The sequence below is a fragment of the Myxine glutinosa genome, chromosome 10 (genome assembly GCF_964187855.1).
Source record: "Myxine glutinosa chromosome 10, kmMyxGlut1.1, whole genome shotgun sequence".
Lineage (NCBI taxonomy): Eukaryota > Metazoa > Chordata > Myxini > Myxiniformes > Myxinidae > Myxine > Myxine glutinosa.
Window position 1 is genome coordinate 126,517,640 of NC_136270.1, and position 27,947 is coordinate 126,545,586.

Sequence of the window (27,947 nt, forward strand, 5' to 3'; positions counted from 1 at the left end):
AATATAAAATTTATTGCTATTTTAAAAATATTGTTCCACTTGTCTGACCCATGACCCCCCCCCCCCCCCCCCCCCACCCCCTCCCCTTCCCCATTTTGCAAGTAATACAAAGTTCCTATTGGACTCTGACACAGTTTTAACAGTTATCCTGAGGGTAATCTATTTTTGACTGCAATGACCACAACCTTTGTTGGATCACACCTGACACATCCGTCTTGTGCACGAGTATTGATTGGTGTATTTTAATGATTCGCTCATTGGTCTCATGGAGTAAACAAGTCACCATTGGTTGTACATGAGATCGGGTGGTTTGCAGTGAAGGAATTAGAATGAATAATATAAGATTTGTCTCGACCTATGCTGGGCTATTTTGCTCGGTGGTTCGAGCCGCTGTGAAGAACCGTAATGTGAAGGCAGATGAGATGGAAGCAAAATGAAGGACTTCGATTTGTTTGAGAGAACTCATTTTTCATTCTCTTCTTTGCTGGAATTGTTTTTATTCTTCAATCGGATGAATGTGCGGAACCGGCGACTTTCAGATGAACTCCCCATATCTTCATTAAATGTTTAGCGTTTAAGGAAAAGACGTCCGAGGCATTCGGAATCTATGTCAATTCTTTGTTGACCAATGTGGCCTACCAAACCTCTCTGTGGCCTATCAAACCTCTCTGTGGCCTATCAAACCTCTCTGTGGCCTATCAAACCTCTCTGTGGCCTATCAAACCTCTCTATGGCCTACCAAACCTCTCTGTGGCCTATCAAACCTCTGTGGCCTATCAAACCTCTCTGTGGCCTACCAAACCTCTCTGTGGCCTCCAAACCTCTCTATGGCCTACCAAACCTCTCTGTGGCCTACCAAACCTCTCTGTGGCCTACCAAACCTCTCTGTGGCCTATCAAACCTCTCTGTGGCCTATCAAACCTCTCTGTGGCCTATCAAACCTCTCTGTGGCCTATCAAACCTCTCTGTGGCCTATCAAACCTCTCTATGGCCTACCAAACCTCTCTGTGGCCTACCAAACCTCTCTGTGGCCTACCAAACCTCTGTGGCCTACCAAACCTCTCTGCGGCCTACCAAACCTCTGTGGCCTACCAAACCTCTCTGTGGCCTCCCAAACCTCTCTGTGGCCTCCCAAACCTCTCTGTGGCCTCCCAAACCTCTCTGTGGCCTACCAAACCTCTCTGTGGCCTAACAAACCTCTCTGTGGCCTACCAAACCTCTCTGTGGCCTACCAAACCTCTCTGTGGCCTCCAAACCTCTCTGTGGCCTCCAAACCTCTCTGTGGCCTATCAAACCTCTCTGTGGCCAATCAAACCTCTCTGTGGCCTATCAAACCTCTCTGTGGCCTATCAAACCTCTCTGTGGCCTATCAAACCTCTCTATGGCCTACCAAACCTCTCTGTGGCCTACCAAACCTCTCTGTGGCCTATCAAACCTCTCTGCGGCCTACCAAACCTCTCTGTGGCCTCCAAACCTCTCTGTGGCCTATCAAACCTCTCTGTGGCCTATCAAACCTCTCTGTGGCCTACCAAACCTCTCTGTGGCCTATCAAACCTCTCTGTGACCTATCAAACCTCTCTGTGGCCTATCAAACCTCTCTATGGCCTACCAAACCTCTCTGTGGCCTACCAAACCTCTCTGTGGCCTATCAAACCTCTCTGCGGCCTACCAAACCTCTCTGTGGCCTCCCAAACCTCTCTGTGGCCTCCCAAACCTCTCTGTGGCCTATCAAACTTCTCTGTGGCCTACCAAACCTCTGTGGCCTAACAAACCTCTCTGTGGCCTACCAAACCTCTGTGGCCTACCAAACCTTTCTGTGGCCTCCAAAACCTCTGTGGCCTCCCAAACCTCTCTGTGGCCTCCCAAACCTCTCTATGGCCTACCAAACCTCTCTGTGGCCTACCAAACCTCTCTGTGGCCTATCAAACCTCTCTGCGGCCTACCAAACCTCTCTGTGGCCTCCCAAACCTCTCTGTGGCCTCCCAAACCTCTCTGTGGCCTATCAAACTTCTCTGTGGCCTACCAAACCTCTGTGGCCTAACAAACCTCTCTGTGGCCTACCAAACCTCTGTGGCCTACCAAACCTTTCTGTGGCCTCCAAAACCTCTGTGGCCTCCCAAACCTCTATGTGGCCTCCCAAACCTCTGTGGCCTCCCAAACCTCTGTGGCCTCCCAAACCTCTCTGTGGCCTCCCAAACCTCTCTGTGGCCTCCCAAACCTCTCTGTGGCCTCCCAAACATCTTTGTGGCCTATCAAACCTCTCTGTGGCCTATCAAACCTCTGTGGCCTACCAAACCTCTCGTCACTTCCAGTTGCTACCAGTCACTTCACTTCCAGTTGCTACCGAAAACCCGAGGTTTAGCACATTAAAAGGTTACGGAAGAGGAAGGGAATGGGGCAGTTCACCGACATGTACTTACACGCTTCGAGGATAAATTCAATTCTGCAGAGAAGTATGATAATATCAAATTTGTCCAGCGCTACAGACTCAAAGTAATCATTTAGTTGGCAGCTGAATCTCGTGTAATATGGCCTGGATCAACCTAATATAAGGAGGAATGCACTTAAACCCCTCCAACAATTGTCCATGGTTCTGCGATTCTATGCAACTTTATCATTTTAATTGGATGTTGGAGATTATGGGCGTGGTTTCACGGGGTAATCGGCTGTTTAGACGCGCACAACTAAACAAATGGATGTTGGAGATTATGGGCGAGGTTTCAGTGGGTAATCGGCTATTTAGACATGCACAACAAAACAATTGGATGTTGGAGATTATGGGCGTGGTTTCACGGGCCAATCGGCTGTTTACACATGCACAACGAAACAATTGGATGTTGGATATTATGGGCGGGATTTCAGGAGGTAATCGGTTGTTTATACATGCACAACTATACAATTGGATGTTGGAGATTATGGGCGGGGTTTCACGGGGTAATCGGCTGTTTAGACGCGCACAACTAAACAATCGGATGTTGGAGATTATGGGTGGGGTTTCACAGGGTAATCGGCTGTTCAGACGCGCACAACTAAGCAATTGGATGTTGGAGATTATGGGCGTGCTTTCACGGGGTAATCGGCTGTTCAGACGATGGGGTGAGAGGGGGAAGGACACAAACACAACATTTGAGAGCAAGGACATCGAGAGAACTGTGGGATGGAGAGGGCTCGGGGGGAGGTGGGAGAGGTATATAACATATGGACACTGCAAGGACTTCCAGGAAAGAAGTTGGAATTTCAAAAAAGTGTATCTGGGGTGAAAATTAGCGGGGGCAGAAAAGATCAAGGTTTTGGATGGGGGAAGATAAGAGGTGGTGGTGAACAGCTGTTTTAAAGACCTGGAGGGAGGAGTGGGATTGAAGGGAGTGGGGGAGTTTGTTCCAGAGGTGGGAGAAAAGGGGAATGAAAGAGTGAAGGTGAGCAGAGAGCCTAGATTTTGGCAGTTTAACCATAAGAGGGTTGTTGGCAGATCTTGTGCGACCTGCAGGAATATTTGGGGAACAGAGCACAGAGAGAGCTGGGGGAGCAAGGCCGGAGAGGAGTCGGTAGAAGACAGAAAGACCACCAACCTGCCTGCGGTGAGTGAGTGAAAGGCCCTCGGAGTTAGCTTCATCGCAGGAGATTCCAATGATTCTGAAAGCTTTGGTTTCAACAGCGTGAAGCCGAGCTCGGTGTGAGGCAGGAGTACCGGCCCAGAGGGGGGGAACAGTATTCCATTGAGCTGCAGATGAAAGCCTTGTTTGTGGTGAGGAGCTCAGGTGTGCCAAGGAAGGACATCGCACGACGGAGGATGCCGCTTTGGAGGCCAGCTTGGAAATGTGGTTTTCCCAAGAAAGATCATGGCAGATAGTGAGACCCAAAAGCTTGAGCGACAGAACATCTTGGAGAGGATTATTGAGAAAGTGGATGGGAGGGTTTTCCAGTCGGTCTTTTTGGAGAGACATAGTAAGAGTGTGAGATTTGTCAGGATTGCAAGACATGTTCCACTTGCTTGACCAGTCTGTGATTTTGTCCAGGTCTGCAGAGAGTGAGGAGGTTGCAGACTGCCGATCTGAGAGATGAGGAATGGAGCGGCAGAGAGTGGAGTCATCAGCAAAGAGATAGAGAGGGTTTTCCAGAGAGTCGGAGAGATCATTGATGAAGACCAGAAATAGCACAGGGCCCAGAACACTACCTTGGGGAACTCCAGCCAGAACAGGAAGGAGAGATGAGGGAAATCCATTCAGGGCCACACATTGACTTCGACCAGAGAGGAAGTCTGCAAGCCATGCGAGGCTACCATCGGAGGAGAGTTTGGTGAGCAGAGCTGGGTGCCAGAACGTATCGAAGGCACATGATATGTCAAGGGAGAGAGTTCTGATTTCCTGTTTGGCATTGAGGACCTCCATCCATTGTTGAGACAGCAGAAGCAACATGTCCAGAGTAAAATGACCTGGTCTGAAACCAAATTGATGATCAGAGATCAAGCCATTGGAGAAGAGGAAGGATTTGATATCCGAAGCAATGATGGAGTCCATGACTTTGCTGATAATTGGGAGCAGGCTGATTGGTCTGTAGTTCAAGGATCTGTTTTTGCACCTTTTTTGTGTAAAGCGGTAATATTTGCTGATTTCCAAGATGCTGGCAGATGACCTTGAGCAAGAATCTCCAACAATTGGATGTTGGAGATTATGGGCGGGGTTTCAGGGGGTAATCGGCTGTTTAGACACGCACAACTAATCGGCTGTTTAGACGCGCACAACTAATCAGCTGTTTAGATGCGCACAACTTATCGGCTGTTTAGCTCCCTTCGTAAATTTATATCTGGATGGGTCATTAGTTGTGTGCGTACAACAATGTTTTTTGTCGGTGTTTAAGGTTTAGGCGTGCGTTAGAAAGACGCTCGCGAAACGCTTTTCATAAATTTGGCCCTTAGTGCTTTCTATCCATTTGCCTTTCACTTTAAAAAAAACGTATTTTCCTTTTTTATCCTAGCCATGCCTACCCATCGCTTTGCTCTTCTGGTTTAATCAAAAGAGAGCATGTTGTACTTCACTAACATATTCCATCTCTGTTAATCTTTATGAGGATGTAAAATGAAGTGAAACAACTCAAAGTTGCTGCTGTCTTCTTGGCTGTTGTTATTTTTTTGTGCTCTTTCCGTGTATTTTTATTTTTCTATTGCTTCAAGAAGTATTACTATATCTAGTTTTGTGTGCTCTTTCCACGTCCATCACGTGTTATTTAAAGGGTACCTGCTGTCCTACAATACGAATGGTACTGCTGGAACCACTTCATTAAGTTACAAGTCTCACTTTTTCCTCTTCTCTCCTGGAAAGATGGCCTTTTAAAACAGGTACCTGGATTCCTATGCTTTTACAGACACTAATTTTTGTTCCAAGCAATTGGATTTTTACCTTTCCAACGATGCCATTTTTATTTTTCTGCAAAAGGAACCCTTTAGACTCTGAGTAAAGCGTGACGGACGCACGCATACATGCACATCTCCTTTTAGTAACATGTATCTATATTGTTACGGCCCGCGGATAAGGATGTTGGTTTGCCGAGCGGATGGCACCGCGGCCTAACAGTTACCCCGATTAACCCGATCCCCGAACGTTGGCCGGATCGCGCCACAGCTATTCAATATGGAAAAGACAAAAATGACACGGATGTGAAGAAGAAGAAGAAGAAGACAAAAAAAAGGTTGAAAATACTACTAAATTTATTCCTACTATATACAGGCTCAAAATAACCAAGGAGAAGGAAAGATAAGAAAATAATTTACAGAAGATTTTAGAGACACAGTGCAACGCTAGCTTATACGAGCTTAATTAAATACCCAGGACAGAACAAACAAAGACAGACTCACGCGGGGAATGATGATAGGACTGGCGGGAGGTGGATGGCTGGAGGGAGAGGAAAGTCCAAGGGGTCCTGCAGCACGATCGGCACGTTTAGCAGCCGCCGTTCCTTCGCGGCCCTGCTCAAAACCGCCGTCCAGGCCCCAAGCGGCTGTTGAGTGTTGTTGCTGCTATGGCCGCCGCTGCTGCTGCTGCTGTGGACGTCGCGTGCTTTGCCAGGACTACAACAGGCTTTGTGCTTCCCTGGATGATGATCTCCTTAATGTTCTCTCGCAGTTGGTTCTCTCTGTTCTCCTGGATCATCTCATGCAGTACCTTGCGCGCGCGCTTTTATAACGCCTCCGGCGATCAAGCCGCCGGCCTTCAGGACACGCCCCTCGGTGTGCTCACCTCGGCCCTGGTTGGTCGCGCGACCCTCTGGCTCCGCCCTTGATGACGACGGGCGGGCACGCCTTTCTTCCCCGGCCCGAGCACATGTTCAATGGTGGTTTTGGAGGGGATGTAATTTGCAATCGAGGCTTGGCCATGACGAAAGGGGAAATGGAGGTTTTGGGAATGGGAATGAAGATTGAAGGGAATCTATCTTATTTCACTTGGTGCAATGGAGTGTCATTTGAATGGAAGGCAAAGCCTTAACCTAATACACAGAATAAGGAAATAAACTACTGAACAGGGATATTATAGTGTCCTTCATGTATGCTTTATTGAACTAACTATGGGAACGCCCTTTGACCTTTATACAACACTGGAGGCAGGAGGGTCCAGACTAAAGCAATAATTCACAACAATTTACTACAATACAACACAATAAAAAAAACTCAATCCTCATATCCGCAACAATATTATGAGGACATGTTTGTCTGTGTGTTTGTGTCACCATTTTTCTCAGAGATGGCTGAATGGACCTTTGTCAAACTTTCTGAGGTTCTTCAGTGAGTGCCGGGGAGTGTTTTAGCTAAAAAAGAAATTGGATTTAAAAAAACAATCGCTCTCTAGTGCCGAAGCCTTTATAGCTATGTGGAAGGTCATATTGAATGACCCCATCCCCATTCCTTAGTGGGTGTAGGGGTGTTTTAGCCCCCCGTCCCCCGTCCCCAAATAGAAATAAATCAAAATTTTATTTCTTCAATAATCCAATAGGATTAGAACAGCACCGGGCAATGCTGGATATCCTGGCTAGTATCTTGTAAATCATTCTTTATTCAGTCTTGCCATTTCGTTTGCATGTGTTTACCCATTTTGTCCTCTTCTACACATTGTTTCGGAATTGCTATCTCCATAACTCTTTGTTTAAGTTTCTTTGAACTTGCATATGTATAAATGATGAGGATAACTGACGAATTGCATCTTCATAAATCAGATGTTTGGGTATGATGGGTAAACCGAGCCCTTATATGGGATTTGAGCTTGGGGTACCAGTTTTGAGGCAACTGCTCAGATGGAAACACTAACTTGGCAGTTTTTAAAACCGCATTTTCTTCTCACAGCTTTCTCATTTCATCTTGTCCACCCAAATCCACACCCTGTTGCAGCTGTCATTAAGGTGTGTGTGGATGGAGGTGCGAACCATCTGCACGACCTCACGGGCAGTGAGCGAGAGCGGTGAGGCAGGCTAATCATTTCTGCATGCTCTCTGTACAGTGTACATGCCTGTTAAGTCGGTTCACCGGGGCATGTTACCTTTTGGGATTTCACGGCTCTGCCCTTAATATGCTGCTCAAGGGCTGCCAGCATTAAAGCTTCTTTCCTTAGTTGCCAATACAGGACCCGAGTGTTGCAAGTGGGACCCTAAATAAGTTCATAGTTGTGTGCAGGCATTGCTCCAGGCTTTGCTTTCATCGCCCACACTCTGAAACGGCCAGGCCAAGGCGATCCGTTTGCCGGGTGCTGATGGAGAGAACTGCTCACTGGCCAATTATAAATGTGTTTGTGCTAATATAACGCTAATCATTTAAATTGTCCAAATGTGTCCTTTACAAGGTTTTCCACACTTTGAAAAGTATTTGATGTTAGTAAAGGAGGTGAAAGTGTTCACGAACCAGTGGAGAGATTGAAGCGACAGAAGGAAAAGACAAAGCAATTGTTTTGCTGAGGGTGGGAGTGGGAATTGGAGTTAGGGTTGGGAGGTTAAAGGTGTCTTACCATGTGCCTGGTTAGTAAACGATACAATCATTATAAAAGCAGAAATGTAAATGTCATGTATACCCAGAGTTCATACACTTGTTGGAATGTCGGATTAATTTTGTAATTAAAATTTATCTCATCACATAAATCAAAGTAATGGCTTTAGTTGCTTCAAACCTAATTGATGATTTGATAAAAACGTCAGTGTTTCAATGTTATTAATACATAACGAATCTACTTCACAGTTGGACTTTCAGGGCCAAATTTGGGAAAGGTGTTTAAGCGTTAGACTCGTGCAGAATCGATAATCGTGTGATGATCACCCATTCAAAGTTAGTCGCCAATTGCCAAAGAGTGGTTATCTAATGCGGATCGAAACCTTAATCACAAGCGTTTAAACTAGAACTCCGTTTTGTATTCAGACCTTTTCTTCCATATGCTAGAACAGCTAAAAACCAGCGACAAAACCATGAAAATAGCTGAAACAGAACGGCACTCAGTAGAGAGCATACCTCTCTAGTTGGCCAAATCACTCGATGGTGAAGAATCAGTTAAAAAAATTAAATAATTCTCATATCCGAATCCATATTCAGATCTTCACCAAAATCGAATAAATTTTTCCTTGTCACACACACGACCTGTCCAAAAGGTTTCGTCCAAATCCATCCGTAACTTTTTTGAGATATCCTGCTATGTATCGTTTTTGGCCCTATCTCCCAATGGTGAAGAATCATTTAAAAAATTCTTGTAGGTGGATCCGAATCCGGATCTTCACCGAAATCGAATCATTTAGTCCTTTTGACATACGCTACATCTCTGCCAAATTTTGTCCGAATCCGTCCACAACTTTTTGAGATAGTTTGTTGACAAACAAACAAACAGACATACAAACAGACAAACAGACAGGGGTGAAAGCATACAGTGCATTCAGTATTCAGACCCCTTCACTTTTTTCACATTTTCTTGTGTTGCAGCCTTATGCTGAAATTGTTTAAATTCATTTTTCCCTCATCAATCTACCCTCAATACCCCATAATGACAAAGAGAAAACAGGATTTTAGAAAGTTTTGCAAATTTATTAAAAAGAAAAAACTGAAATATCACATTGACATAAGTATTCATACCCTTTGCTATAAGACTTGAAATTTAGCTCAGGTGCCTCCCATTTCTCTTGATCATCTTTGAGATGTTTCTCCACCTTGATGGGAGTCCACCTGTGGTAAATTCAATTGATTGGACATGATTTGGAAAGACACACAACTGTCCATATAAGGTCTCACAGCTGACAATGCATATCAGAGCAAAAACAAAGCCATGAGGTCGAAGGAACTGCCTGCAGAGCTCAGAGACAGGATTGTGTCGAGGCACAGATCTGGGGAAGCCTACAAAAAAAATTCTGCTGCATTGAAGGTTCCCAAGAGCACAGTGGCCTCCATAATTCTAAAATGGAAGAAGTTTGGAACAACCAGGACTCTTCCTTGAGCTGGCCGCCCGGCCAAACTGAGCAATCGGGGGAGAAGGGCCTTGGTAATCGAGGTGACCAAGAACCCGATGGTCACTCTGGCTGAGCTCCAGAGATCCTGTGTGGAGATGGGAGAAACTTCCAGAAGGACAACCATCACTGCAACACTCCACCGATCTAGGCTTTATGGCACCCTAACCCTCAAACTTTGACAAAAACATCATTGTATGTACACAGCTGATTGCCCGTCTAGATCACAATTTACAAAGGGAGATAAACAGCCTATTTATTGTGCTCGTCTAGACAGACGATTAGCTTGTGAAACACCGCCCATACAATGCTTTCGGAAAGTATTCACACCCCTTGACTTTTTCATATTTTCTTGTGTTACAGCCTGAAATAAAAAATGGATTAAATTGAGATTTTTTTTCACTGATCTACACATAATACCCTATAATGTAAAAGTGGAATTTTTTTTTTAGAAATTCTTATAAATAAATGAAAAATGAAATACAGAAATATCTAATTTGCATAAGTATTCAAAAATTCTGGAAGTTTAGTGCTCTTGAAGCAGTCTTTATACACCACCTTTAGACACCACCTTATTTAACCTGTCCAAGTACTGCTAAACGGCAGGGGTTTGAAAGCACGAAGAAGGTGATTTGTTCTAAAGTGTTCAAGTATATAATTCAATTTAAATAAAATAAAGATTTAAAAAGTCATATAAATAAATAAATTGTGGAATTAATTTACCGCCGTTGACGGGTTAACATGCCATGAGTTATTTTTGTGCCTGTTGTGTGTGTCCTTTATGACGTCCATAAAGGGGAACCCAAACGCTCAGACCACCTTGACGCTAATCTATATTTTGATACCCTACAACATAGATACATGATGTGTCTTTTTCGACTACAAAATTGGACTTGCGATTTAGATTTATAAAGTCGGCAATTTTGCAACTAAAGTCGAAATCTTCTTCTTCATGATTTTTTCTGTGATGTCATCTAGTTTGTCAAAGCAACCGCCACTTCAGATGTCAAAGCAACCGCCACTTCAGATGTCAAAGCAACCGCCACTTCCCTATTTCTACGGACAACACCGAGGAATGATTTAACTCAAATGGCAAATAATTTTCGAAATCCTACAAATATTCCGGGTCGACGTGTCCTTGGGTGGTTGTAGTAATACAAATCGAGATGGTTTCATGCTACAGCAAAAGCTGAAAGATCCGAGCGTTGCTAGAAATTGGACAAGGTTTGTCTGAAATACCTGAGTGCAGATTGGGCCTACAAGATGTTCATTTTTGTGTTCCGAACATTTTACAGAGAACTCTTATGAAACAACAAAGATGACTAGATCTTGTGGTTTTCTGCCACGATTGAAAGAGGATGCCATCCCCACAATTAAGCGGAAGAAACAACCGTCACTCAAAACTTTAACACCATCTCTGCCGAGATACCAGCATATGGACACGGACGATTTGAGTCGAGCATCGAACACCTGTGTTGACCTGCCAGTGACTGATCTCACCTCACTGGATGTGCTGGCTAACATTGCTGCTGCCTTGCCCTACACATCTGAGGAGCTTAAAAACCCCAGCTAACAATACCCACGACCACCCCACCCCCTCCACAATCCCCCATCGACCATCACCCCCACAATACACATCACCATCCCACACAAACATCCGAACAAACCTAATATTTAAATTGATTGTCATTCTGAAGGAGAGATGTAATGTAATGCTGTTCCTGCTCCATGTGTGTGTTTGGTTCTATGTTTTGTGAAATAATATGTATGCACTTGCGACTTGAGCGGGATAGCGTGAGATCTTGCAACAGTAAGCCACAGAATAGGCCTTATCAATCAGGTAGTTATTAGTCAGGTTCACTATGTTTTTTCGTTCAAAATTTTTGGAGATGAGCATAACTATACATTTTTGGAATATTCAGAGCATGAGGAATCCCAAAATTAATGTTGGCATTTGCATAGACACCTTTTCGAAAATGACACTCAGGACAGTGATGAAGATCTGTAAAAGCATATTCCTGAATGATATAGACCTAGTAGATCCTGTGTATAGGACTTATAGTTCAATCTGATACTAACAAGGCTGCTTTCTTGCTTTATAAACCCATACCTATAACTTCAAAGGACTTGCAATATCATGCATTATGTAATACAGTTATCTTACTATAATCCACCAAATGTCCATCCGTCTGTCTATCTGTCTGTCCGTTCGAATGTACCGCAAAATCGGCTGAACCGATCGCAACGATATTTTGGGTGGGTAATCCTGGGATCTCCAGGAGTAAAATAGGCTATTTCGTTTTTCCAATTTCAGCTTTGGTCTCCAGCATTCTCAGGTTTGGACTCCCGCATAACATTCACGTTCGCATAACGTTCATTGTGACGATGTTCTCATTGTGACGATGTTGTTTTCCCGGGTGCCGCACAAACGGCTGCACCGATCAAACTCGGTGACCTCGGACAAAGACCTTTTATAAGGACACGGGTTGAATCCCTGCTTGAGAGAATTCCAACCCCCTCGCCGCCATCACGGCCGTCTCTCCAACTTACAATCCCACGAGATATGCGGAAAGGACGACCCAAAACCAATATAAACATCATTAAACATCATTCGTATATAAACATCATTAAAAGTAAATAATGACCTCGGCCAAATTTCAAACGACATTTAATCTCTACATGAGAGAATTCCACATAGCTATTTGGGCGGTGAATACGCTAACAGATCGCTGTCTCCATCGATCTTGCCAAGGCCGTAACAGCTATCGGCTCAAAATCCTTTTAACTGTTGATTTGGTAGTTTTTACAATGAAGGAAACATTAACAATGTTGTTAAAAGTTTATTTTGTGATTAATTGGAGTTATGTTGTTTGGAATAAAAAAAGAGATATCGAGTTCAAGTGAATGACGACATGCCGTGATGGTTTCTACTTTCTGAACGTGCACTTCGCGGATCGCCATATGCAGATTCACCACGGACCCACGATCGTGGATCGATGTTCCTATGCGTGAACGTACCCGTTTGTTTGCGAACGGGTACGTTTTTCATGGAAGTCCTTCACGAACTTGCTGTCCATGTCTGACGTGTGACAGAAGATGCTACAGGAATCTGGAATTTATTGGTTTCGTGCTTTAGCATTCGCCGTATCTGCATTGCCTGTTTGCTTCTGGCCTCCCACCCGTGCGTAGCACAGGTATCTCCCTAGTATCACAAATATAAAGACAATGGTTTTCAATTACCTTTGTTTGTTGCTTTTCTATAATCCTGAGCACTATTTTGAGGCCTTCATTGGATTCCTTGACCCAGAAAACATAGGATTAGCATATTTAATGAAGTTTCTAGGTTGACTAGAAGCCGAGATAGCGCAAAATATGTATTTTATGGTGGCCATTTTGAAAATCCAAAATGGCGGCCATGCAGGTGTCTGTGCAAATGCCAACATTGATTTTCGGATTCTCCATGCTCTGATGATTCCAAAAATGTACAGGTTTGCTAATCTCCCAAAATTTTGAACGAAATTATATTTGTTAACATCGTGAACCTGACTATATCTTACACCATACCCTCCCCTCCCAATCCCCCATCAACCATCACCCCCACAATACCCACCACCACCCCAATACCCCCCGCCCCGCCCCCCACGCTGCCCTCCACATCAACCGTGTGCCTGGGCGGTGTAGGTATTGAGCCCATTCCATATCACGTCCGTGCCATATTTCTTCTGGAGTAATATAACCGATTTATCAATTAATACAAAATCCCCGACAATCCGTAAGTTGAACGGAAAAAACAAACTTGCCAATCTGTACCGAATATTCGACCGGTGTGTTCATCTGCACCAACACTGCGATCTTCACAAACACCATCTTCGCCTGATTCACTCACACAAGGCTAGAAACGATACGGCTCCACAATTCCCGCAAAAGCGTTTCCATCACTAATTTTGTCTTCAATAGTTTCTTCAAAATCCCACTGATCAGTTTCAACATACTGAGAACATTTAGAGTTGCTAATGAGGAGCATTCAGTATCGGAATCTGAGCTTGAAATACACTTCTGTATGTAAAACCACCATTTAGATCAAAGTGACGTCATTACATGAGGTCACTGGCAAAATCAAAAATCGACCTAAAGGGATATTTTCGACACACTTTCTGACTGGCAAAGAATTTCAACAAAAAATACTCTTCCAATTAGAGTTTTGATGATGTCGAGTCTCCTCGGGCAATGATGGCGTTGCCATCATATTGCCTTTCTATGGCTGGTGCACACGGGTAAGTGTGTGGTATATACGAGGGTCGCCACTCCTCTCCGTCCCTCTGCTGCCCGTTGGGGAATTCACCCACTTCCGCCCGTGCTGTTGGAGTCGACTGGACTCTCATCCACCAGATGTGCAGGGCCATCTTCTATTTAAACCGCATGGCTGCGGACCGTTACCCTGGTAAGTGGGGCTGTCAGGTACTACACCTTGCCCACAGGTGACTTGGGGTTATGCAAGGCAGGGGCATCCATCTCCCTGAGGTATCAGAAGACACCTGCATACCTGTAGAGTATTTGACCGTGATTAATGATTTTCAGTGGTTTCCAGAAAACAAAATCGCGTTTGCGTTTCCCTTTAAAAACAGTAAGTTTCCTGTTTGGAATGATTTTCAATTTTGTTTGATTTCCAGGAAGATCGAGTCGAGTTTTTTTTAAAAATCTCCCTCTATGTGCGATCGGTACGAATTCATTCAAAGTACTGTTAAACGGCAGGTTTATTTTCCGACTGATGCTCCGATTCGTGTTCAAAATACAACATTCAATTTACACAAGTTGTTCCTCGATGATAAACTGACGTATATAGACGGACGGACGGACGGACATGAACCGATTGCTTAACCCCGCTTTTCGCTTTGCAGACGCGGTGTAAAGATGTCGCGCATAGCACACGATACTTGCGAAATCCAAAGAAGCAGCATGCTTCCAGGTTTTGATTGGTGAACCAATTCAGTGACACAATATGCAAATTCTGTTCCACCTTGTGGAGTACCCAGCCTCCAGGTAGTTTTAAGATTGCGCAATACTCGCTGAAAAAGTATAGTCTGGACATGGCAAGAAGATTATATAGATGTTGAGTCAACAGGTCTAAGATGTCAAAGGTGTGTAAAGGGTCTAAGTGGGTCTTGATGGCACCTCCCCCAAGCCCAGTGGTAGTGTTTAGTGTTTGCCCTCGTCAGATTGGGCCGATGGGAAGTTTAAGGTTGATTTCACTGCTGCACCTACCAGGTTGTTTTCTTCACCGAGTCCTGTATTTGTGATCCTGGTGTAGGTGCTCAATGCTCTTCACTGTTTAAGTGAATCCATGACATGAAGTGGGATCCCTTTGTGAAAACCCTGAGATTCTATTGCTTCTGGTTATAGAAGCCATCTTTTCTACCTGGTACCGTTTTCACCTTTTTCAAACCAGTCTCTCTGAAGCCTCTGTGGTACTGTGCCAGATCAATCCGACAAGGCCTTCTTTTCTATGGTACTTATCTATCTTTCAACCAGCTCCGCTGTGAGGATTGGCGTACCTGCTCCTACCTAATGAGCATTACACCGTCGAGACTTCCACTGACAATTTGATTTTGATATTTAGCCCTCCAGCCCTGCTTGCCGCGACCATTTCAATATACCCTGCATCAAACTGATGTACTTGTACCTATCTGCCATCTTCCTAAGTGCTGTGTTTAATGATAGGTAAGATAAGGTTACAGTTAGGATGAGATTGGTGCTTTTGATGATGGAAGCCCTTGGGATTGGGATTGCTGCACTCATTATTTAATAGATTTTATTTTAGTATTACCCATCCATCATTATGCCACTTATGCCGCAAGTCCTGTTTTATACATAACTACTCAATTATCCTCTTCGTAACCGTTTGCTGTCAACTCCCATCAGCAGCCCCATGATTGGGGGCGTGGTTTGTGCCACGAGGGCGTGGTCATTCCCTGCAGGCGGTTGCGATTCGTGTGCACGTGCAGTCTTTTCATTAATGGGTAATTAAATGGAGACTTTTCATTTTCATTTGAATGTAATATTGTAGAAATAATAAATCCTTCCATAAAGGATTGAGCTCCCTATTTGTGATGACTATTCAAAGCATCACATGAACATCCAAAACAAGAAGACGTCATGCGGAGCACGATACTCGCAAAATCCCCCCCCCCCCCCCCTCGCAAAAGTTTTCCATTGATCCAGCAAATTGTCCATTTCATGAAGATTAAAATTGACCAACTTGATCAAAGCTCGGGTCAACAGGATGAAAAGTGACGATTTTTCAGATGAAAAGTGATATTAGAAGTTTGACCTTGAGTTGACCTTTGACATTTTGACCTCAAAAATAGTTGGTTTCCAAATTTAGTGACTCGATATGCAAATGCTGTTCAATTTTCAAGTCAATCGGATAAAAATTGACGGTTTGTCAGATGAAAATTGATGATTTTGAAAGTTCGACCTTGAGTTGACCTTTGACCTCAAAAATAGTATGTTTCCCAATTTAGTGACTATTTGCAAATGCTGTTCAATTTTCAAGTCAATTGGTTAAGAATTCACGGCTTTTTAGATGAAAATTGATGATTTTGAAAAGTCGACCTTGAGTTTACCTTTGACCTTTTGACCTCAAAAATAGTATGTTTCCCAATTTAGTGAATTGATATGCAAATGTTGTTCAATTTTCAAGTCAATCGGATTTAAAATGGCGATTTTATAAATTTGACCTCCAGATTACCTTTGACATTTGACCTCAAAATCAATGGGCTTCTCAATTGGGACGACCTATACGACTTGGTGAAGTTTCGTGACGATTGGTTTAGATTTGTGACGTGTAGGCCAGTGACAGACAGACAGATAGGCAGACAGAACTACAAACGCAACCGACCAATATACTTGAAAAATCTTCGATTTTGCAAGTAAAAATAAATGTTTGCTATTTCAGAGTGAAACTAGAACGGTGGGTGCTTAGTAGAGCCTCCACCAGGCTAAACGGTTTACATTTTGTATCGCGCTGATAGGGCCGGATCTGGATTCGGACCTGAACCAAAATTGAATCAATTTGACCTTGACACACACCCAACCTCTCCACCAAATTTCGTCCGAATCCGTCCGCAACTAATTGAGATATCCTGTTCACAGACAGATATTTGGCCACGACAGTGACCAAGTGTAACGACGCACACTGAAAGGGAGTACTCAGTTTTCTCTCCGGTTTCTTGTTTTCTTGTTAATTGCAAAATCGAAGATTTTTCAAGTATATTGGTCGGTTGCGTTTGTTATTCTGTCTGTCTGTCTGTCTGTCTGTCTGTCTGTCTGTTTGTCACCGGCCTACATGTCACAATTCTAAACCGATCGTCATGAAACTTCACCAAGTTGTATAGGTCGTCCCAATTGAGAAGCCTATTGATTTTGAGGTCAATGGTCATCTGGAGGTCAAATTTCTAAAATCGCCATTTTAAATCCGATTGACTTGAAAATTGAAAAGGATTTGTATATTGAGTCAATAAATTGGGAAACATACTATTTTTAAGGTCAAAGGTCAACTCAAGGTCAAACTTCCAAAATCATCAATTTTCATCTAAAAAGCCGTCAATTCTCAACCGATTGACTTGAAAATTGAACAGAATTTGCACATCGAGTCACTAAATTGGGAAACATACTATTTTTGAGGTCAAAAGGTCAAAGGTCAACTCAAGGCCAAACTTCCAAAATCATCACTTTTCATCTGAAAAACCGTCCATTTTCATCCGATTGACTTGAAAGTAGAACAGCATTTGCATCTTGCCTCACTGAATTGGTAAACCAACTATTTTTGAGGTCAAATGGTCAAAGGTCAACTCAAGGTCAAACTTCTAAAATAATCATTTTTCATCTGAAAAATCGTCACTTTTCATCTTGTTGACCCGAGCTTTGATCAACATCGTAAATTTTAATCTTCATGAAATGGACAATTTGCTGCATCAATGGAAAACTTTGGGTGGAGGGGGGGGGGCGGATTTTGCAAGTATCGTGCTCCGCATCACGTCTTCTTGTTTGTTTGTTTGTCCGGGCGATATCTCAGCCATAATTTGAGCTAGGAAGCTGAAATTTGGGCACAATAGTGAGCAAGTCCTTTGTCAAAAACGGCATGTTTTATTTTTTGATTAATCTATTAATTGATTAGTTACTTAATAATTATCGATTAATTAAGTACTTATTTATTTCCTTTCTCTTCTGGGCAATATCTCAGGCACCTTTTTAGTTAGGAAGCTGATATTTGGACATGACAATCACCAAGTGATTTGGCTGTAATGGCTATTTTTGATTTATTGATTAATCAATTAATCGATTAATTATTTAATTATTCAATGAATGACTGTTTTTGTTTTTTTTAGTTACAGATTCGGATGAAATGGTGGTGGTTTATGTATTCTATTAGCCAATTGATTAATTATTTAATTTTTTATGACATTTATTTATTTTCTTTATTAGTCATTTATTTATTTTCCTTATCTGGGCAATATCTCAGGCACCATTTGAGCTAGGAAGCTAATATTTGGACACAATAAATTGCTAAAAGTCACATCTTAGGATGAAACACTAGTGGTTTAGTTATGCTGTTAGCCAATTGATTGAGAAAATATTTTATGATGATCTTTTATTGATTTTAATTATGCAATTAATCAATAAAATATTGTGTACCTCTCCCTCCAAATACAGTCTACATGAGCTGCACTGCGGTATGCCGCGCTGGCAGATATTTAATTATTTGGCATGGAAGCGGTGTACTTTGAATGTATCTGTACTTGTGTAAAGTTTGAGTTTGGTTGTTGGAACCCATCTGTGGATCGGTCCCATCGGCCGATGGGTCTGACCCATCTGCGGATGTGTTGTTCACCTTGAAGGAATGTGTTGACAGAATGGTGCTCTTCAATCAGGTACACAGTCATTCCAACAGGGTTTTAACAAAGGCAATGGCGAATATGCCACAATCGCTGCCATTTGTTTGTCGATGAACATTCATCACTTTGATGGAGAGGTTTTCTGGGGAAATGTTGGTGAATTTGGCGATGAGGAGCTTTGTATTTGTAGAGGGCTTCTTGCACATTGAGTCATACAGAGCAATTGTATCCTGATCCTGGCCGATGTTCAAATAAACATACTCATCCACCATTGATGCATACACATTCATTCCTTCAAGGTGAACAACACATCCGCAGATGGCGCAGACCCATCGGCCGATGGGACCGATCCACAGATGGGTTCCAACATGGTTATTATGGTACTTTTGTCTTTCATTCATGTCAAAGTACAATATGGGAGGAGCTTTCTCCCATTGATCATATTGGATTATGGAATTTGTCATTGTATTCAAATTGTCATTTTTAGATTCATTCCAGACTTTATCAGTGGTGATCTGGACTCTGCCTCCCCCACAGTCCTTGAGTTTTACAAGAACAAGGTGAGAATGTCGTTGATGTACAAGGTGAGAATCTCCAGTTTGTGATCGCTTCTCACGGTTTCCTGAAAAATTGAGTCATTCCTGAAAATGGAGTCATTCCTGAAAATTGAGTCAACCGTCATCTTTTAATCCTTCGGTTTTATAGATGGTCAGAAAAAGTTGGTTATTGTTTCACTTTTATTTGACATGAACCTGCCATTAGTTAGTTAACATGAACCTGCCATTGATTCCTTGCGGTGGTAATTCGTCTGTAGTTACATGAACCTTGCATTGGTAATTGGTGATTAGTCAACATGAACCTGACTGATTCCTTGCTGTGGTAATTCGTCTGTAGTTACATGAACCTTGCATTGGTAATTGGTGATTAGTCAACATGAACCTGACTGATTCCTTGCGGTGGTAATTCGTCTGTAGTTACATGAACCTTGCATTGGTAATTAGTCAACATGAACCTGACTGATTCCTTGCGGTGGTAATTCGTCTGTAGTTACATGAACCTTGCATTGGTAATTGGTGATTAGTCAACATGAACCTGACTGATTCCTTGCGGTGGTAATTCGTCTGTAGTTACATGTACCTTGCGTTGGTAATTGGTGATTAGTCAACATGAACCTGACTGATTCCTTGCGGTGGTAATTCGTCTGTAGTTACATGAACCTTGCATTGGTAATTGGTGATTAGTCAACATGAACCTGACTGATTCCTTGCGGTGGTAATTCGTCTGTAGTTACATGAACCTTGCATTGGTAATTGGTGATTAGTCAACATGAACCTGACTGATTCCTTGCGGTGGTAATTCGTCTGTAGTTACATGTACCTTGCGTTGATTCCGTGCATTGGTAATTAGTGATTAATTGACATGTACCTTGCATTGGTAATTAGTGATTAGTTTGCACGAACTGTGCGTTAGTAATTAATGATTAGTTGACATGAACTTTGCGTTAGTAATTAGTGATTAGTTGACATGAACCGTGCGTTAGTAATTAGTGATTAGTTTAGATGAACTGTGCGTTAGCAATTAGTGATTAGTTGAGATGAACTGTGCGTTTGTAATTAGTGATTAGTTGACACGAACCTTGCATTAGTAATTGGTGATTAGTTGACATGATCTGTGCGTTGGTAATTAGTGAATAGTTGACATGAACTGTGCGTTAGTAATTAGTGATTAGTTGACACAAACTGTGCATTAATAATTAGTGATTAGTTGACACAAACTGTGTGTAAGTAATTAGTGATTAGTTGACACAAACTGTGCATAAGTAATTAGTGATTAGTTGACACGAACTGTGCATTAGTGATTAGTTGACATAAACTGTGCGTAAGTAATTAGTGATTAGTTGACACGAAATGTGCTTTAGTGATTAGTAATTAGTTGACATGAACTGTGTGTTAGTAATTAGTAATTCGTTGACATGAACTGTGTGTTAGTAATTAGTGATTGGTTGACATGAACTGTGCGTTAGTAATTAGTGATTAGTTGACATGAACTGTGCGTTAGTGATTAGTTGACATGAACCGTGCGTTAGTAATTCGTGATTAGTTGACATGAACTGTGCGTTAGTGATTAGTTGACATGAACTGTTCGTAAGTAATTGGTGATTACTTTACATGAACTGTGCTTAAGTAATTTGTGATTAGTTGACACAAACTGTTGCGTGCGTTAGTAATTAGTGATTAGTTGACACAAACTGTGTTCGTGATTAGTTGACACAAACTGTTAGTAATAAGTGATTCGTTGACATGAACCGTGCGTTAGTAATTCGTGATTAGTTGACATGAACTGTGCCGTAGTAATTAGTGATTAGTTGACATGAACCATGCGTTGGTCATTAGTGATTAGTTGACATGAACTGTGCGTTAGTAATTAGTGATTGGTTGACATGAACCGTGTGTTAGTAATTAGTGATTAGTTGACATGAACTGTGCGTTAGTAATTAGTGATTAGTTGGCATGAACTGTGCATAAGTAATTCGTGATTAGTTGACATGAACCGTGTTAGTAATTAGTGATTAGTTGGCATGAACTGTGCATAAGTAATTCGTGATTAGTTGACATGAACCGTGTTAGTAATTAGTGATTGGTTGACATGAACCGTGTGTTAGTAATTAGTGATTAGTTGACATGAACTGTGCGTTAGTAATTAGTGATTGGTTGCCATGAACCGTGTGTTAGTAATTAGTTGACGAACTGTGCATGAGTAATTCGTGATTAGTTGACATGAACTGTGCGTTAGTAATTTGTGATTAGTTGACACGAACTGTGCATTAGTGATTCGTGATTAGTTGACATGAACTGTGTTGGTAATTAGTGATTAGTTGACATCAACCGTGTGTTGGTAATTAGTGATTAGTTGACATGAACTGTGCGTTAGTAATTAGTGATTGGTTGACATGAACTGTGCGTTGGTAATTAGTGATTAGTTGACATGGACTGTGCGTTTGTAATTCGTCATTAGTTGACATGAACTGTGCATGAGTAATTAGTGATTAGTTGACACAAACTGTGCATTAGTAATTAGTGATTAGTTGACACGAACCGTGCGTTAGTAATTCGGGATTAGTTGACATGAAGTGTGTGTTCGTAATTAGTGATTAGTTGACATGAACCGTGTGTTAGTAATTAGTGATTAGTTGACATCAACCGTGCGTTGGTAATTAGTGATTAGTTGACATGAACTGTGCGTTAGTAATTAGTGATTGGTTGACATGAACCGTGTGTTAGTAATTAGTGATTAGTTGACATGAACTGTGCGTATGTAATTCGTGATTAGTTGACACAAAGTGTGCGTTAGTAATTCGTGATTAGTTGACACGAACTGTGCATTAGTGATTAGATGACATGAACTGTGCGTTAGTTATTAGTTGACACGAACCTTGCATTAGTAATTGGTGATTAGTTGACACGAACTGTGCGTTGGTAATTAGTGATTAGTTGACATGAACTGTGCGTTAGTAATTAGTGATTGGTTGACATGAACTGTGTTGTTAATTAGTGATTAGTTGACATGAACTGTGCGTTAGTAATTAGTGATTAGTTGACATGAACTGTGCGTTAGTAATTAGTGATTAGTTGACATGAACCATGCGTTAGTAATTCGTGATTAGTTGACATGAACCATGCGTTCGTAATTCGTGATTAGTTGACATGAACTGTGCGTTCGTAATTCGTCATTAGTTGACACAAACTGTGCATTAGTAATTAGTGATTAGTTGACACAAATTGTGCATTAATAATTGGTGATGAGTTGACACAAACTGTGCGTTTGTAATTAGTGATTAGTTGACACAAACTGTTTATTAATAATTGGTGATTAGTTGACATGAACTGTGCATTAGTGATTAGTAATTAGTTGACATGAACCATGCGTTAGTAATTAGTGATTAGTTGACATGAACTCTGCATTAGTAATTAGTGATTAGTTGACATGAACCGTGCGTTAGTGATTAGTTGACATGAACTCTGCATTAGTAATTAGTGATTAGTTGACATGAATCGTGCGTTAGTAATTAGTGATTAGTTGACATGAACTCTGCATTAGTAATTAGTGATTAGTTGACATGAACCGTGCGTTAGTGATTAGTTGACATGAACTGTGCGTTCGTAATTGGTGATTAATTGACATGAACTGTGCGTAAGTAATTTGTGATTAGTTGACACAAACTGTGCGTTCGTAATGAGTGATTAGTTGACACAAAATGTGTTGGTGATTAGTTGAGACAAACCGTGTTAGTAATTAGTGATTAGTTGACATGAACTGTGCGTTAGTAATTAGTGATTAGTTGACATGAACCATGCGTTAGTAATTCGTGATTAGTTGACATGAACTGTGCGTTGGTAATTCGTGATTAGTTGACATGAACTGTGCGTTCGTAATTCGTCATTAGTTGACACAAACTGTGCGTTAGTAATTTTTGATTAGTTGACACAAACTGTGCATTAATAATTGGTGATGAGTTGACACAAACTGTGCGTTAGTAATTCGTGATAAGTTGACACAAACTGTGCGTTAGTAATTAGTGATTAGTTGACACAAACTGTGCATTAATAATTGGTGATGAGTTGACACAAACTGTGCGTTCGTAATTCGTGATTAGTTGACATGAACTGTGCGTTAGTAATTGGTGATTACTTGACATGAACTGTGCGTAAGTAATTTGTGATTAGTTGACACAAACTGTGCGTTAGTAATGAGTGATTAGTTGACACAAACTGTGTTAGTGATTAGTTGAGACAAACCGTGTTAGTAATTAGTGATTAGTTGACAAGAACTGTGCGTTAGTAATTAGTGATTAGTTGACATGAACTGTGCGTTGGTAATTCGTGATTAGTTGACACAAACTGTGCGTTAGTAATTATTGATTAGTTGACACAAACTGTGTGTAAGTAATTAGTGATAAGTTGACACAAACTGTGCGTTAGTAATTAGTGATTCGTTGACACAAACTGTGCATTAATAATTGGTGATTAGTTGACATGAACTGTGCATTAGTGATTACTTGACACAAACTGTGTGTTAGTAATTAGTGATTAGTTGACACAAACTGTGCATAAGTAATTCGTGATTAGTTGACACAAACTGTTCGTAAGTAATTAGTGATTAGTTGACATGAACTGTGCATTCATAATTAGTTATTAGTTGACACGAGCCTTGCATTCGTAATTAGTTGACACAAACTGTGCGTTGGTAATTAGTGATTAGTTGACACAAACTGCATTAATAATTTGTGATGAGTTGATACAAACTGTGCGTTAGTAATTATTGATTAGTTGACACAAACTGTGCGTTAATAATTAGTGATTAGTTGACACAAACTGTGCATTAGTGATTAGTGATTAGTTGACACGAACTGTGCATTCATGATTAGTGATTAGTTGACATGAACTGTGCGTTAGTAATTAGTTGACATGATCTGTGTGTTAGTAATTAGTCATTAGTTGACATGAGCTGTGCGTTAGAAATTAGTGATTAGTTGACATGAACCGTGCATTAGTAATTAGTGATTAGTTGACATGATCTGTGTGTTACTAATTAGTTGACATGAACTGTGCGTTAGTAATTAGTTGACAAGAACTGTGCATTAGTAATTAGTGATTAGTTGACATGAACTGTGCATTAGTAATTCGTAATTAGTGATTCGTTGACACAAACTGTGTTAGTAATTAGTGATTAGTTGACATGGACTGTGCATAAGTAATTCGTGATTAGTTTACATGAACTGTGCGTTAGTAATTAGTGATTATTTGACATGAATCATGCGTTAGTAATTAGTGATTAGTTGACACAAACTGTGTTAATAATAAGTGATTAGTTGACACGAACCGTGCGTTAGTAATTAGTGATTAGTAATTCGTGATTCGTTGTCATGAGCTGTGCGTTCGTCATTCGTGATTAGTTGACATGAACTGTGCGTTGTAATTAGTGATTAGTTAACATGAATCATGCGTTAGTAATTCGTGATTCGTTGACATGAACTGTGCGTTCGTAATTTGTGATATGTTGGCGGGAATCTTGCATGGTTTTGGTGGGGCCCACACTTCCAAGACACAGGAATTGTTTGTGGTCATTAGTGAAACTGATGAAGTGAAAATGGAAACCTGATTATAGAATTCCAAACAAGTGAACACCTCATTATGTAAATTTAAATTGATGTAAATAAGAATTGTCAGTTGTTTCTTCGAGCAAAAAATGTATTATCTTTTGAAAACAGAGTTAATTGAAACATTGAAATGGTTTATTAATCAGTAAAACGGCCTTTGTTTCATTTATACACAAACAAAGAGAATGGGAAAACTTTCCACTCACTTGTGTATAAATGAGGACACGGAGGTATAAAAGGCACGGAGGGGTGAATTTTTCTTTTTCCAACCACCTAATGAAACATTTACCTGCAGTATAAATATCTGGGTACTTGAAGGAAACGGAAAGAACAGAGTGAAACTCCACATCACATAATGAACGTGAACGAGGCAGTTACATGACCAAAGGCACACAGGCCAAAGTAAATTAAAATAAATCTCAAAGTCAAATCGTAAAATCCAAATGGAATCTGCATTCAGGCTCGACTCTCCTGTGGAATAATCGCCGATTGGTAAACACGTGCTTTGTGTGCCATGCTTCATACAACATTCGTCTGTGCTTGATGCCCCATGCGTCTGTGCTTCGTGCACCATTCGTCTGTGCTTCGTGCACCATGCGTCTGTGCTTCGTGCACAATGCGTCTGTGCTTCGTGCACAATGCGTCTGTGCTTCGTGCACCATTCGTCTGTGCTTCGTGCACCATTCGTCTGTGCTTGATGCCCCATGCGTCTGTGCTTCGTGCACCATTCGTCTGTGCTTCGTGCACCATTCGTCTGTGCTTCATGCACCATTCGTCTGTGCTTCGTGCACCATTCGTCTGTGCTTCGTGCACAATGCGTCTGTGCTTCATGCACCATTCGTCTGTGCTTGATGCCACCATGCGTCTGTGCTTCGTGCACAATGCGTCTGTGCTTCGTGCACAATGCGTCTGTGCTTCGTGCACCATTCGTCTGTGCTTCGTGCACAATGCGTCTGTGCTTCGTGCACAATGCGTCTGTGCTTCGTGCACCATTCGTCTGTGCTTCGTGCACAATGCGTCTGTGCTTGATGCCCCATGCGTCTGTGCTTCGTGCACAATGCGTCTGTGCTTCGTGCACAATGCGGCTGTGCTTCATGCACAATGCGGCTGTGCTTCTTGCACCATGCGGCTGTGCTTCATGCACAATGCGGCTGTGCTTCTTGCACCATTCGTCTGTGCTTGATGCCCCATGCGTCTGTGCTTCTTGCACCATGCGTCTGTGCTTCTTGCACCATGCGGCTGTGCTTCATGCACAATGCGGCTGTGCTTCTTGCACCATGCGGCTGTGCTTCATGCACAATGCGGCTATGCTTCGTGCACCATGCGTCTGTGCTTCGTGCACTCTGCGTCTGTGCTTTGTGCACCCTGCGTCTGTGCTTCGTGCACCCTGCGTCTGTGCTTCGTGCACCCTGCGTCTGTGCTTCGTGCACAATGCGTCTCTGCTCCATGCACCATGCGTCTGTGCTCCATGCACCATGCGTCTGTGCTCCGTGCAAAATGCGGCTGTGCTCGTTTTCTTGGTTTGATGAAACGATCACATTTTGCAAATATGATCGCTACCTTTTCCTTGTCGGAAGCATGACACCTTTACCTGGTTTTCACCCGCCATTTCTCCAAAAGCATGAATGCATTGCCGGTGTGTCATGGACAATGGCTGTCCTACCTTTGAGGAAGATTGTGCGATTGCCATGCTCGACGTTTTGAAACCCTTCGGCTCTGGCACCGCAGTTAAGGCTCTGTTATTTATTTATTTTTAAACGTGTATCTTCTCCCTCCTGGCCTGGAGTCGTGAACTGCTGTCAATAATGCATGCGATTTTAAGTGATGGGGTTGTGGCTTTAAACTCAGGGAAGTAGAGAGACGAGGAGGCAACGAGGGACGATCCGGAAACACGCCGAGTCCTCGACTCCTGGGGTTTGTCCAGGTGAGCTGAAAGCGTTCCGTCTCTGGAGCGGTCGAAGTCGATGGGCTTCGTGTGATGTGGGAAAGCTTTGGAGAAACCATCACTGCATTGACGGAGCACTCAGTGCTCACACTTGGCCGATGAGCTCATTAAAAGGTGCGCAAAGGACTCGGTGTTGCCAACGCTTTCTGAAAGCCTCCACTGTGCTGTTGATTTGCGTTGTGTGTGTTTTTGTTTGTTTTGTGAATGTAAATACAGGGAAGTGACGTCATCCACACTCCAGATCAGGATTACACGGACTTCACAAAGTCAGCGCAGCTCCTCCTGGGAAAACTGCAGGAAAAGAATGAACAGGTTTGTGATGGAACTCGACGGGAAGAGCATCATGTTCGGTGTTCTGCTTCTGTCTCACCACCTTGTCGTGCACCTTGCCATGGAGTTCACGTGACACTTTGGATGCTCTCACCTGCGATTTCTAAACAGAAATAAATTGTTTGATGTAATTTTTTTTCTCAAATTTTGTTTTTTAGGATTTTGGGGTTTTTTTTATGATCAGTTCCTTCTTCACCTGAAATGTAAATTCATGGCCATACTACTTTATTGTGTAAACGAGGTGAAGGCCTTTATCAGGGCGATAACTCATAAATGGCTGTTTGATGCCATTTTCCTGTTAATCATTTCATAAACACTTTAGAGGCTTATGGATTAGCCCCGTTGGAATTGGTCCAAAACCGGGGCTTATGGATTGGGTCTCGTAAGTCCGTCCGTCCGTCCATCTGCAACCATTTCGCGGACACGCATTTACCGATCTTGTTCAACCGTGACACACAGGTAATGAATGATTGCTTACCTATGCACGTCATTTTCTTTCGAGGTCATATCCAAGATGGCTCACTGGCGGCCATTTTGTTAAACGTGTTCCCAACCATTTCCTGAACATGCATGGACCGACATGCACTTGCACCTCACTTTCTTTTGCGATCTGATCAAAGATGGCCGACTGGTAGACTGGCGGCCATTTTGTTACTTAAACGTGTCCACAACCATTTCTCGGACAAACATGGTCCGATTGTGTTCAAACTTGGCACACGCAGCACATATGATGACATGCACATCCACCTCCCTTTCTTTTGCGATCTGATCAAAGATGGCCGACTGGTAGACTGGCGGCCATTTTGTTACTTAAACGTGTCCATAACCATTTCTCGGACATACATGGTCCGATTGTGTTCAAACTTGGCACACGCAGCACATATGATGACATGCACATCCACCTCCATTTCTTTTGCGATCTGATCAAAGATGGCCGACTGGTAGACTGGCGGCCATTTTGTTACGTAAACGTGTCCACAACCATTTCTCGGACAAACATGGTCCGATTGTGTTCAAACTTGGCACACGCAGCACATATGATGACATGCACATCCACCTCCATTTCTTTTGCGATCTGATCAAAGATGGCCGACTGGTAGACTGGCGGCCATTTTGTTACTTAAACGTGCCCCCATAACCATTTCTCGGACATACAGTACAT

General features: G+C 42.3%; 1 protein-coding gene across 23 annotated transcripts in view; it reads left to right on the forward strand.

Moving 5' to 3' along the window:
• Window positions 1-27,947, forward strand: part of TPK1 (thiamin pyrophosphokinase 1) — an 85,437-nt gene that overhangs the window by 42,805 nt on the left and 14,685 nt on the right. For 14 of the 23 annotated variants that reach the window (XM_068126111.2, XM_078786069.1, XM_068126114.2 and 11 more), the window contains 3 exons: window positions 7,376-7,445; window positions 18,841-18,913; window positions 26,672-26,767. In XM_068126111.2, coding sequence (XP_067982212.1) covers window positions 7,376-7,445; window positions 18,841-18,913; window positions 26,672-26,767 — 239 coding nt within the window. Of the gene's footprint in view, window positions 1-7,375; window positions 7,446-18,840; window positions 18,914-26,297; window positions 26,435-26,671; window positions 26,768-27,947 lie in introns of those variants that run through there. The other 9 variants (XM_078786080.1, XM_078786078.1, XM_078786084.1 and 6 more) reach the window with 2 other exon arrangements.